Raw genomic sequence first — 13,308 nt, 5'->3', positions numbered from 1 at the left:
ACCCCCCGGGCGCTATGGCCGCGCCAGGAGGCGATGGCCAAGATCGACATGGTGCAGCAGCAGGGTCAACTGCTAGCACAGCGTGAAGAGGCATAGCGTCACGTGAAGGAGGATGCGTGGTGGAAAGTGGTGTGGGCCGGTGTGGTTCATGTGTGGAGGCTTCAGGACGTGTCACCGAGTCACTTGCATTGGGTCTGTGCTCAAGTTGCATCAGATTAGATAAAATTTTGCACCATCTAGCGCCTAAACCTTGGAACCCAGAACCCACAGCTGCGCACCATCATCCCGTTCTATATCCTAGCCTGGACCTGTAGTCCGGCGCCATCCCGTACTTCAGATGACCCTGTCGCTGCCTTGCGCACGATCTCGCCAGCCATCAAGGCAATGTCCTTGGCCAATGCACGTCCGCCCTCTGACTTCGAGGACACCAGCCACAGCCGGCAGCCCTCCGCGACGGCGCCACGCTTGAACTGCACTTCCTCCAGGCTCTCTCCCTTTGGCCGACAGCCCAGGATGAGCGAATCAATGCCCTGGAACAACGCTGTGTTCGAAAGCGGACTTGCTGCCGTATCCCTGATGATGAAGTCGGACTGTGAGCACGCGGCAGCAGCGTCCTTCCCAATGATGACGCGCAGTCTGAACTCGCCCCTGGACTGGACTAGCTTCTCGTACGCGCGCATGTAAATCGTCTGGATGAGCTCTGATGCTTCCGTGACGGAGGCTGGCTGCGCGCTAGTCGGTTTGGCCCAGATGGAGCAAAGTTGGGGTTGCGACGGCTTCGTATCGTCGAGAACCGTCAGAGGAGCCAGCGATTCGTCCTCTGTCACAACGGTAATGTTTCCCAGACGCGAGCACGTCAGGAGATCGTCCAGCACCTCGGCAGTCTTTTCGCCTGAGCCAACAAGAGACACGTTGAGTCGTGGCTCATTGGCGCCGCGCAGTTCGTTACGCCTGCTGGGGTACTCGTCCATGGAGATGATCCGCTGCCCGGATAGGAAGTCAACAGTCGGTAATGGCTGCGCAGCCGGACTGCTCGCTCTCGATGGGGAGGGTGCGACAAGACTCCTCGCCCGCACCACGTATGTCTTGCCTGCGCTGTCCTTGACGGCCACCTTCCAGCTTTGCACAGCATCTGCCTCAACCTCGGGCGCTACACCAACGACTTCGCTGCCATAGCGGACTTCGTCTTTGAAGTGCTCGGCGGACCACCTCATGTAGTCTTCGAATTCTTCTCGTAAAGGGTTGAGACGATCCGAGTTTGAGAACTCGATGAGACGCTTACGAGCGAGCAGATAGTTGACATAGCTGAAAGCAGTCCTTGGGTTGCGCAGTGTCGCCAAGTCGTACATGAAGGGGCTCTCCATTCGCGTTCTCGAGATGTTGGATGTCGATCCCCATGAGAAGGATTTCTTCTGCTCGAAGAAAAGCATTTTGGATGGCGTCTTGGATTCGCGATTGGCGATGGCTGTGGCGAGTTGAGCTGCACCAAAGCCGACACAGACAAGGTCGTAGTATGGCGAGGAATCCGCCATGGGTGCGGCAGTCGCTGCGTCGCTTGCTCTCCTCTCAGTCGAAGTCATCTTGGAAGATTGTTTGGTCGATTTGCAGCAAGTATCGATTGTCGCTTTCTTGATTTGTATAGCACGAAGGTGTTTCAGCGCTAAGAGATATAGTACTACAGCGACATAACACGACTGCACATCTCAGGCACAATTTGCAGGCCCTGCGCACTGGCCATCATCAGGTATATCGATGCCCACGCTCGAAACAACGATGTCACCAATGGTTAGCGTCGCCGGTACAAAATGCGCGATGCATTTTCGTCCACTGACGCCGACCTGCATGGGTTTGTGGAAGCTAGACTGCGGCCCACATGGGGTGGATCAGCCACCAAATCGGAGCTTTCCTCACGCCACCTCTTGACTATAACCCTGTGACCTGTTTTCCTTGCCGGAGAATGGGTAACAAATCCACCTAAGCCTGCGTAATGCAGTGGCCTAAGCTATACCGGATATTGGGAACGACCTCGGTTAAACATTCACGCATCGTATTCCTGAGGATCTTGAGAGACTTCAAGCATCTGGGTTATAGCTTCTCGTCTATTGCTGTCGCATGCTCGACTGTATTTTCAGTTTCTTCTTCTTCTTCATTCTCAGTCATTGTTCATCGCCATGGCGCAGCAAGCTAAGCCGGATACCGCGCAGGAACCGCTCGTTCTCAAGCTTCCTCACCCATACCTTACGGCATATACTGTCGCGAACGTGGCACCTAAAGGCCAATCTGCCAGCTATCAAGTTCAGCTCTCGTCACAGAGCGATGCCGGCAAAGGGATCGCCCCACCCGCAACTCTACATAACGAGACTGTGACGTTCAGCGACGTTGCGACTTTGAGCCAAGATGCTGTACCGCCGATGGGAGATAACAGTTCTTGGGCACGCACTCGAAGATCTCCATATGTGACAGTTGCGTGGACCCAAGATCGTCCATCTGTCCCGCAGCTCTGGCTCGTCGCCTACGCGTTGGTCTCGCTGCATCCCCTAGTTGAGAACTTCCGCGTGCTATTGTCAGGGAAGGACTCTCAAGCACTAGCCCAAGAGCTATACGCCACTGGTCTCTTCCATTCGCATCCCAAGGCTTCCAACGCATCGGCGCCTCATGATGGCCATCTCCTCTTCCGAGGAACATTTTGGCAGGGCGCGGCATCTCCATTCGGTGCTCGTCCAGTCTGGGCACCACACCTCGACGCCGCAGGAAAGCCTATCGATAGGCGGTATCCTCCTTTTCCGTTTCAAAATGCGCCATCAACACAGTTCCCCGCTCTCCCCCGGCACACGCAGCATCCAGTTCGTGAGCCAAAACCCGAGCCGGGCTCGATCATCTATAGCCGATGGGTTCCACATCTGAAGGAGCACTTCACGATGGTGGCTCTCGACTACACCAATGACGAGCATCTCCGCCTGTTCAACAAGTGGCAAAACGACCCACGTGTCGCTGCGGGATGGAACGAAATCGGTACCCTGGATCAACACCGCGAATATCTCCGAAAGCTGCATGAGGACCCCCACGTACTCACCATGTTTGCGGCTTTCGACGACATACTATTTGCGTACTTTGAAGTTTATTGGGCGATGGTAAGTCAATATCATCTCCGATCTCGTACAACCTATGGACTAACACATGTCACAGGAAGATCACATGGGTGCTCACTACCAGTCTTCGCTTTACGACCGTGGCAGGCACTCACTCGTCGGCGACGTGCGGTTCCGAGGACCATATCGCGTGTCTGCGTGGTGGTCGGGCCTAATGCACTACATGTTCCTCGATGAGCCGCGCACCTGGAACCTGGTCGGAGAGCCCGCAGCCACCAGTAGTACTGTGCTAGCATATGACTTCGCCCACGGCTTCCACGTTGAGAAGCTCATGGACCTCCCCCACAAGCGCAGTGCGCTGATGATGGTCAACCGGGAGAAGTTCTTCACGCTGAGTCCATTCACATGGGACGGCGAGAAAAAGGTTCGCCCAAGCCTGGATGCAGGCGCGAAAGCGAAACTGTGATTTGGCATTATGCGCATCCTTTCTCGATACCACGTAGCTATACCGACTTTCCATTAATGTAAATATCACACGTCCATCTTCCAACTCAAAGCGTGAGCCATTTCCCTTTCCGATCAACGTCGGAACTAGCTTCCGCCGCCCAAATACCGCAACCCGGGTTTCGCCTGGAGACGGCCGCGAACATTGTGATGTGCATTAGACAGCTCCCGCATCGCTTTTCACAAGCCAAACTTACACCCGTTGTACGACATTTACATTCATCCGGCCGTTCGTATATCCCACGCTAACCGACGACACGCACGTCACATATGACATGACCTCACATCCTAGCCACCCAATGAGTGCGGTTTCACCCCGGTCTTCCTCGCTGCAGCACGCGGATCTGATAATTAGCCGCAATGTTTTTTATCTGATCCGTCGGTCGCGTAGCGCTCAAGCCAGTGCGCGACCGCGAGTGGAACGGCGGCATGTCTTCGACCGCATTTCGCACGCGCGCTCGCATGACGGTCACTTTGTGGAGATGGTGGTGTGGATGCAACACGTAATAACGGCACTGCAGCGACATGCACAGGCCCTGGTCGCATACGTTTCTCGAACTGGTAGATCGCTACGCCCGATGGTGGATTTGTGGATGAAAAATTATCAGATGCACCGGCATGACACCTGGGCGCCTGATGGGGCAGGCCAGTAAATTATCTGATCCGCTGGAGGTTATTGCCCGGCCGGATACAAGGCGCTAGAGCATCCTTCCCACACTCTCCACATTGATGCAGCGCAGAACGCCCCATGCCGGACTGACGCCTTACTCGTACATTCCATCTGATAAAAAATTCTTTTTGATCTGATAAAAAATCTGCTCTGCATCAATGCACGCGGCCTTTACGAGGAAGGCCCACCGATGTCGCAGCAGCCGTCCATAGATGGTCCGTTTAATCTTATCAGATCAAGATCGAGCGCCCGACCCCTGTCGGTCTACTACCCCGACAATGGTGGCTTCGCCGCTTGCTGTCATCGGTCCCAACATGCAATAGGAACGAACTACACCACGGGGCGATGATGCGACTGCGAGCGTCGATCTTTGCCTGCTGCGAGGAAGGAAAATTCTGCCCATCACTTGATGGTGCCGCTGTTAGACTGGCCTGCGGCGTTGCGTCCGGAAGGAGCAGGGCTGAGCGAGAGTGCCGGCGATGGCGTGGGTAGTCGATCGAAGAGTGATTGATGGCCCACAGGCGCGTCGTTTCGAGGGCTCCGGAGACGGACTGTTTGGAGGGCGAGATGGGGATGCCTTGTTTGTGGGATTAGATCCGAGCCATCGGCGAGGCACCGTCATTGTTGCCGTTGCTATCGCTGGGTGCTATGGCTGAAGTTGCTACTTCGAAGGTTCATCGTCGAGTGATTGATTGCCTTTGGATGTTGTTGTATACTGTTGCTTCTTTATCGTTTTCTTTCTACGCCTTCCATCAGCTTAGTCGCCAACTTATACCCACTGTCGCGAACTCTGAGGTTTGAGGTAGCATTCGGATCGCTTTCCGCATTCGACTACTATACTTCGACAGGTTGCCTGCGAGGGAACGACATACACACATCGAAATGGGGGAGATATACGACCACTCGCGGAATGACGCATTACAGCGTCTGAACCAAACACTACTTCAAATCGACCCTTACATCCTACCTCCATATCCCAATCTCTCCATCGTCGCAGGGCCATTGGATCCACCACTACTCCAATTGACACTTTCGCAACTACTTCAGCGGCAAGTCGAGTGCTATCCAGACAATGAGGCTGTTGTCATACCCTGGACAGGTGCGCGGTGGACGTACAAGAAACTATGGGAAGAGTCGAGTTTGCTCGCAAGAGCTCTACTAAAAGAGGGAGTGCGACCGAGGGATAGAATAGGAATCATGAGCGGGAACTGCGAGAAGTACATTGCGCTCTTCTTTGCGTGTGCGAGAGTGGGGGGTATTTGCGTTACCCTTAACAATACGTATACGGCGACGGAGATGGAGTATGCGCTGAAGCATACCAGTAAGTTGACTTGACGTATGATATCGAAGAAAGACTGACCATGGTAGAATGCAGAATGCTGTTTACTACACCTACGATCGCGCGATTCGACAATGGGCCGTTGCTTGAGAAGCTCAGTCAAGCCGATATCAGCTCCACACTACCAGACCTCAAGACTGTGTGCCTGATACGCGGTCAACACGACAGCTTCATCTCCTACTCTGCTCTCATCGAAGAAGCCCAATACATTCCCGAGCATATTCTGGATATCTTCGACGGCATAATAAGTCCTTACGATGTCGCGAACCTGCAGTTCACGAGCGGTAGTACTGGCAACCCGAAGGCTGCCATGTTGACACACCAGTAAGTTGAGTCACTGTATCACCTGGTGCTGTACTGACTTGACCCAGCAACCTCATCAACAACTCCCGTTTCATCGGCGACCGCATGGACCTCACACCGAACGACACCCTCTGCTGCCCACCACCTCTCTTCCACTGCTTCGGTCTCACCCTCGGTCTTCTCGCTTGCCTCACACACGGTGCGAAGATTGTCTTCCCAGCCGAACAATTCGATCCAGTCGCTTGCATGCGCGCTATTGATGCGGAGCGGTGCACAGCCCTACACGGTGTACCGGCTATGATGGAATCTATAATGGACGTGCCACGGCCGGAAGGCTGGACGAGTGATCTGAGGACAGGCATCGTAGCGGGAAGTCCGGTACCGAAGTGGCTGATGGAGCGCATGGTCAACGAGCTCAATATGTCGGACTTCACGTCCTCATATGGGCTCACCGAGGCTAGCCCGACGGTGTTCAACGCACACACGACTGACTCTCTGCATGCGCGGTTGACTACTGTCGGCACGGTGTTACCACATGCGCGCGTCAAGATCGTGGACCATCAGGATCGCGTCGTACCCATCGGCGTCAGAGGCGAACTCTGCGTTGCTGGATACCAGGTCTGCCGCGGATACTGGGAGAATGCCGAGAAGACGGCAGAGCTCATCGTTCGCGACGAGTATGGCGAGCCTTGGCTACACACTGGTGATGAGGCGGTTTTAGATGTGGATGGATACTGCACCATCACCGGTCGGTTCAAGGATATCATTATCCGAGGTATGTGTTGCCCTTCCGTCAGCACAACCATTGAAGCCTTCATGCTAACGAAATACCAGGCGGCGAAAACATCTACCCTCTCGAAATCGAAGAACGTCTCGTGGCACACCCATCCATCGCACGCGCGATCGTCGTCGGCGTCTCGCACCCTCGCTACGTCGAAGTGCCCGCTGCCTTCCTCCTACACGAGCCCAACACGGATAAACCAGATTTGGCTGAGGTGCAGGGCTGGGTACGAAAGGTGCTGGGCAGGCATAAGGCGCCTGTGCATATCTTCTGGCTGGGAGAGGACTGCGATGCCGAGGTGCCGTTGACGGGCAGCGGTAAGATCAAGAAGTTCGTGTTGAAGGACGTTGCGGAGGGTTTGTTGAAGCCCGCGGAGGGGAGGTAAGCACTATGTCACGTGCTGACGTGCCGCGGATGAAATTTAGCGTGTTGCGGTTTCGCGCAAACATCATTGTTCTTATCGCGACTTCATCGTTGTCTTCGCGCAATTGCTTCTTTTCAGCTGTATACACGTTAGCGACTTCCTGAATCATTTTATACCTCTTGCTCAGACTCTTTCCCCTGCTGGGTGTCGTCTCTGTCCTCCACAACTTGACGCTCCTCGGAGTCGCACAATAGACGTCATGGCATCGTCAAAGCTACACCATTGCCAATGCTTTGTTTTGGCTCACGCGATGCACGCGGCCAATTATGCGCAAGCTATTACATGAACCCGTCATGATAATTGACTGTTTAGGCATATACAACACCTTGTACCTCCACGTGTTCAGCACACGCGCTCCTTTCACCTGCCGTTAAGACATGTCGCTGTCTGCCCCTCGTCTCTTCCGTACCTCTCTCCTACGAAACACCGCGCGACTATCCTCCATACGTCTAGCTTCATATAGCAGACTCGCGCCTCGCCTACAGCAAGCACCAAAATACGCTTTCGCCGGACAACGAGCGAACATGGCGACCATGAGCGGCGATGCGCCAGTAGCCACGGCCAAGATGTCGAGCCCACAGCACTTCATGTACACGAGCGGAGAGACGGACCCTGTCTGGATTCACCACCTGCCGTACAAGAGCATCCCCAAGTTCCCCAAGCTTGACAAGGACCTCGAGACGGACGTCTGTATTGTCGGCGCCGGCATCTCTGGTGTCTCAGTTGCCTATGAGCTCGTCACTCGTGGCCTGAACGTCGTCTTGATCGAAGGTCGAGAGGTGCTCTCAGGTGAAACTGGACGTACCAGCGGCCATCTCGCCAACGACCTAGACGACGGCTATACTGCGATTGCGAAGAAGCACGGGGACAAGGGCGCAAAGGCGGCCGCCGAATCACACACCTGGGCGCTCAACCGCGTCGGCGAGATCTCCAAGCAGCTGGGCATTGAGTGCGAGTACCGCCATCTGCCCGGCTACGACTTCTCGCAATACCCCAAAGACTCAAAAGACCATGCGAGCGACATCAAGACTCTCATCGAGGACGGCGACAAGGCGAAGGCGCTCGGTATCCCCACAGAATACAAGGAAGGGTTCAAGCTCAAGGGTTGGGAGGGCAGCATTGACCAAAGCGATGCGGTCATCTACCCGCAGCAGGCGACGTTCCATCCCACCAAGTACGTTGTCGGTGTGCTCGACTTCCTCAAGCAGCAGTCCAACTTCTCGTGCTACACCAACACGCGATGCATCGACGTGCAGGAGAAAGGCGTAGAGATCATGGGCATGGGCCACAAGGACGTCTACGTCAAGACAGCCGACGGAAACACGATCAAGTGTGCCGATGCTGTCGAGGCTACCTGTGTTCCGCTTCAGAAGCTCTCTGTTATCGCCGAGGAGGAGTACTTCCGCACCTACTGCATTGCTATTCGCGTACCCAAGGGTTCAGTCGAAGACGCCCTAATCTACGATTCGGCCGAAATCTACAAGTACATACGTCTCACCGAGTGCGACGAGAAGGATGACTACATGGTCGTGGGTGGAGGTGACCACAAAGTTGGCCAAGCCGACACTGTCGCGCCCTTCAAGGAACTTGAAGAATGGACCCGCGCCCGCTTCCCACAAGCGACCACAATCGATTACAAGTGGAGCGGTCAAGTTTTCGAGCCAGTGGACCACATGGCGTTCATCGGCAAGAACCAAGGAAACAAGCACATCTACATCATCACCGGCGATTCTGGCAACGGACTGACCCACGGCGTCCTGGCCGGAAAGCTCATCGCAGACTCCATCACCGAGCAACCCAACTCCTGGATCGCCGCCTACGACCCCAAGCGTCTCGCTTCGATCGCAAAGTCAGCAACCAGCATGATCAGCCACGACCTCCAGATCAACGCCCAGTACAAGCGCTTCGCTCAGTCGGATATCAAAGACATCGAAGACCTTGTACCTGGCGAGGGCGGTGTTCTCAACACCAACCCCACCAACCCGCTCGCTGTGTACAAAGATGAGGGTGGCCAGGTTCATAAATTCTCCGCGTTGTGCCCGCATTTGAAGGGTGTGGTGTGCTGGAATACTACGGAGAAGAGTTGGGATTGCCCGGTCCATGGAAGCAGGTTTAGTAAGGATGGTGTGCAGCTTTGTGGGCCGGCGAAGATGGGTCTCGGGCCGGCGAATGAGAGTGGTGAGAAAATGCAACAGCAGGCTATCAAGGGCTGAGTGTTTGATGCGAGTAGTCTTGGGTGGCAAGTACGGTAAAGTTACTTTACGAATCAAAGAATCTATTCGAAAGTATCACCACGTTGTTGCGCTATGGTGTCTGCTATGTAGACTGATATAAACATAAGCGCAAGTACAGGTCACGCAGAATGCTCTTTGTGTCAAACCTTTGCGGAGGATTTAATGGCTTAGGAGAAGACAGCAAGCCACGCCAATTGCCTTGCAAACATGCACCTGCCTCTTACCATCATGACAGAAAAAATCACATCCTCTTTCACTGCTCTTTCACGCTCACCTCCACCAATCTACCACAATCACACACGTCATACCAATAACACCGCGCACTATCACTTACACACAACATTTTATATACCCAAAAACTCTCTACACGGATCTTACCCTACCATCCCCAATCACCACCTCCACACTCGCCCGCTCGCTCTTGCAGTCCGCGCACCCAAAATGGCAACACCAAACCGCGCCCGCGGCCGCAGCTTCCAACGCGTCGACCGCGCCCAAAGCATCCTCTCAGACTCCCAAGCTTCATTCCACACACCGCGTCCCACGCCCCCACCGCCACCCACGCGAAGCGGGCGCGGCGTACGCGCCAACAGCACCGTCAGCGATGCGCCCTCCTTGCTCGAACAAGACACGCCTGGAAAGTCCGCGCGGAAAGAAGCAGCAGCCGCGAAATTATCCTTACACTACCACTTCGCGCCCTCCATCCCGAATCCGTTTGCAGGCACGCTGGAGGCGGGTTTGGATGCGATACAAGTCTGGAGCCGTATTCACAGTAATCTTGGAACGAAGGGACTGCATCCGCTCATTGATACTTTACTCCGGCCTGTGGATAACAAGACGGACTGGCCTGCTCTGTTCAGCTTGCTTGAAGACCGCCCAGCTGGTCGTTTCCGGTATCTGTGCGAGGAGGCACTTTTCCTGGTCACGCGGACGTTGCTGCCGGAGGGGATTGTGCAGAATAGGGCGCTTATGGCTAGGCTTTATGATCGGAAGAAACAGCTTGCAATGCGGTTGGTGCTGCGGTATGATATGTTGAGGGAGTGGAAGATGGAGCATGGGGCGACGGGTCGCGAGATGCCTGTTGCGGTTGCGTCGGTGCCGCCGACGGGGGTGGCGGCGCCTGATCCGGTACCCGTGAGTTTCCCAGCCAGGTTCCCGCATAGAAGGGCGCGGCTGCCTAATATCATTGCGACGGTGATTGCGGCGCCGGCGGGAGGGTATGGGACGCATGGTGTGATAGCGAGGATGAAACATCATGTTACGGCTTTGGACGATTATCTGCTGTTGACCGATGAAGAGGTGGCGGGGTTGAGTGGTATCGCGCTGCTGGAGAGGGTGTGGCAGGTTCTTCTGCATTGGCAGTGGTTGAGGCAGAATAATGAGGTTTTGGAGGAGATGGAGGTGCATGGGTGGGAGGAGTTGGAGGGCAAGGCGGATGAGTCGGAGTGGATTGCTGATGATGTGAAGAAGAGTGCGCAACCTGGGAGTAAGAGAGCGAGGGAGAAGGAAGATGAGTAAGGGTTGAGGATTGCAGGTGATTGCAGGCTAAGAGCTATGAGTAGGGAAGGTGCTGCCAGGAAGACTTGCAGATAAAGAGGTGCGCTGCGCACTACAAAGCGCCTAGTCGGTGGACGCTGCTGTTCTTGCTCCAGCGACGGAACGTCTTGCCTTTCCACCAAAAGAGAATACCGAACGAGCACCAGAGCGTAACAAGAGCCGCGTTCGTCATAATGGGCGAGATAAATCTACTACAGTCAGCAATGCCCTTCATGATATCAGATTTCCGAGACTTACCCAACCTCTTCACTCCACGGCGTGATGAATTTGCCAAACCCGTAGCCCCAAAGATTCTTGTTGACGGTGATGGCGACGAATAACGAGCCTGCAACGGGCTTGTAGGAGTCAACGGCATATGTACTGACGATACCAGGTAGCGCTGCAACCTGTATACCAGCGCATGTGTAGCCAATGACGATGATAGCTTCCCAAGGCCACTTGCGCTCATAGCCTATCGCGACGACGATGTTACCGATAAACATGATGACGACATATGGTATCATAGCTGGCAACCGCATCTCTGGCTCACGTATACCGTTGTTCTTCCTGGTGCTCCTTGCAGACACCCAATCGCTGAGCGGACCAGCAGTGAAGAGTCCGATAAATGCCCCAATCATGATAGCAAAGTTTGTGAAGCCTACAGTCATTGGCTTCATGTTGTATGGCGGTAGGGCGAGGACTTGGCTTTGTGTGAGGTTGATCGTGAGAAAGCTGGAGCATGACCAACTGACGACGAAAGCGGCGAATTCAACAATGGGGAAAGCGAACAGTTTCCAGGGAATCCAAAGGTCGAGAAAGATGGAACGGAACGGGTGGGCGTTTGGTTGGAAGATCCTCCACTGCCATTTGCCAGGTTTGCCGCGGCCAAGAAAGGGGTCTCGCTGAGCTGTCTCGGACATCTCTAGGCCGGCCGTGTTTGGCAGGACGGAGTTAGCTGTGCTGATGTGCTGGATTGGATTTGTCTCTTTCTCGCTGTCGGAGTGGTTGATGTCTTCTTGGGTAGTCGCTCGCGTCTTCTCTTCTAGGGAACTCGGTTTCTTTTGTCCCAAGTGCTCGGGCAACGCGCGCTTGAACCTTGTCTCTGGGAACATGAAGACCACCATCAAGAATGAAAGGCCGAGGATGCCGGTATTGAGCCACCAGAAGCTGCGCCAGCCGACCGTCTCGGTCATTGATCCAGACACGATGGGACCGACCATCAGCGAGCCCATGTAGACTACCCAGTAGAGAGTGTTCCACTTTCCGCGGTCGTGCAAGAAGAATATGTCGGCGATGATCTCGGGCATGATGGTCTCAGCCGGCCCAGCACCAATACCATTGAGGATGCACGCGCCCATGAAGGAATTGTAGGAGTTGGCCTTGGCGCGCCATATCGAGGTACCGAAGTTGATGAGTTGGGATGCGAGATAAACCGGGCGACGACCGAACGATGTGCTGATTGGAACCCTACCATTACCCATTAGTCTTTGGCGTCTGTATCATGGTCTGATGGTACTCACCAGATGAAGTTGCTAAATCCCAGTACCAAGATGCAAACACCGGTGAATTGGACTGCTCCGGCCAAATCGGTGTTGAAAGCTTCTATCAGTGCCGGAAACATTGGTGCTAGAGCCAATGGACCAAATCCTTGCGTGAACGTGGCCATTGATGCCGCGATGATGCATGCCATCTTCCAACCGGTACTCCAGTTGAGAGGATCGTTGGGATCATCGCTGGGTTGCGGAACGAGGACTTGACGGTGCGCTCCTTTGACGAAATGGTGTGAGCCTACATCTGCCATGACCTCCGTGCCGGGAAGGATTTCTGTGTGGAGCTCGGCTTCGAGCTGCCGGCGTTCCTGCATCGCTTAGCACTGGGCGGTATCAACCGTCTTGGAAACTTACATCTTCGTTAAAGTCGTGTACCTCCATCGTGATCAACGCAACTAATGTGTGAGAGGTAATGGTTGTGCTCAGACCAAGGACGCAGCGAGGTACTTGTATCGCGTGTTGTACGAAAAGGCGCACTTCGCGGGCCTATTCTGACTCAATCTGGAATGTCGGTGCTATTGCGATTCGACTTCGAAAACCAGCCGGAGTGCAAGTCAGACGTGGCTTGCCATAGAGCGCGTGAAGCTGTCGGCAGGATAGCACCGTGAGCACCTCTCGTGACCCGGCAATTATAGTCGGAGCAGAATCCAAGACAAAAGGTTACTAAAATGTGTAGACAACGGCCGGCCGATCCTCCGCTGAGCGTCTGGCTACTTATCGCCCAGCCTGATTTCCAACAGCCAGGTTCTCCGCATCTTCCACACGTGAAGGACCTGCGTGCCGTCTCATCGTTCATAGCACATCATCCACGGCATGTCTCAGCGCGCATCGTCCAGTCATGAGCCTTGATCGCGTATTAGCCTCTGTTTAGCCCCGGT

The 13,308-nt window shown here is 54.6% G+C and overlaps 5 protein-coding genes across 5 annotated transcripts; 3 read left to right on the top strand and 2 right to left on the bottom strand.

Annotated features, from left to right (window-relative positions):
- Positions 1 to 290: 290 nt before the first annotated feature.
- On the bottom strand, positions 291 to 1,532 carry J4E79_010360 (uncharacterized protein; the record flags this gene model as incomplete). The annotated part of the gene is made up of 1 exon (XM_049359199.1): positions 291 to 1,532. One exon carries the CDS (start codon positions 1,530 to 1,532, stop codon positions 291 to 293), a length of 1,242 nt encoding a protein of 413 aa, XP_049206284.1.
- Positions 1,533 to 2,171: 639 nt separating this feature from the next.
- Positions 2,172 to 3,555, top strand: J4E79_010359 (uncharacterized protein; the record flags this gene model as incomplete). Its single annotated transcript, XM_049359198.1, has 2 exons — positions 2,172 to 3,131; positions 3,187 to 3,555. The coding sequence occupies 2 exons, from the start codon at positions 2,172 to 2,174 to the stop codon at positions 3,553 to 3,555; spliced, it is 1,329 nt and encodes a 442-aa protein (XP_049206283.1).
- Positions 3,556 to 5,145: 1,590 nt separating this feature from the next.
- Positions 5,146 to 9,323, top strand: J4E79_010358 (putative NRPS-like protein biosynthetic cluster; the record flags this gene model as incomplete). The annotated part of the gene is made up of 5 exons (XM_049359197.1): positions 5,146 to 5,584; positions 5,632 to 5,926; positions 5,974 to 6,680; positions 6,740 to 7,067; positions 7,574 to 9,323. 5 exons carry the CDS (start codon positions 5,146 to 5,148, stop codon positions 9,321 to 9,323), a joined length of 3,519 nt encoding a protein of 1,172 aa, XP_049206282.1.
- A 462-nt stretch (positions 9,324 to 9,785) lies between these two features.
- J4E79_010357 (uncharacterized protein) lies at positions 9,786 to 10,507 on the top strand (the record flags this gene model as incomplete). Its single annotated transcript, XM_049359196.1, is given in 2 exon segments — positions 9,786 to 10,478; positions 10,496 to 10,507. 2 exon segments carry the CDS (start codon positions 9,786 to 9,788, stop codon positions 10,505 to 10,507), a joined length of 705 nt encoding a protein of 234 aa, XP_049206281.1.
- Positions 10,508 to 10,953: 446 nt separating this feature from the next.
- Positions 10,954 to 12,811, bottom strand: J4E79_010356 (uncharacterized protein; the record flags this gene model as incomplete). Its single annotated transcript, XM_049359195.1, has 4 exons — positions 10,954 to 11,089; positions 11,139 to 12,347; positions 12,401 to 12,738; positions 12,785 to 12,811. 4 exons carry the CDS (start codon positions 12,809 to 12,811, stop codon positions 10,954 to 10,956), a joined length of 1,710 nt encoding a protein of 569 aa, XP_049206280.1.
- Positions 12,812 to 13,308: the final 497 nt, after the last annotated feature.

This window comes from Alternaria viburni (genome assembly GCF_023758015.1).
Source record: "Alternaria viburni strain BMP 2772 chromosome Unknown scaffold_30, whole genome shotgun sequence".
In the NCBI taxonomy this organism is placed as follows: Eukaryota; Fungi; Ascomycota; class Dothideomycetes; order Pleosporales; family Pleosporaceae; genus Alternaria; species Alternaria viburni.
The sequence above is the reverse complement of the archived record's forward strand: the minus strand, read 5'-3'. Positions and strand labels throughout refer to the sequence as shown.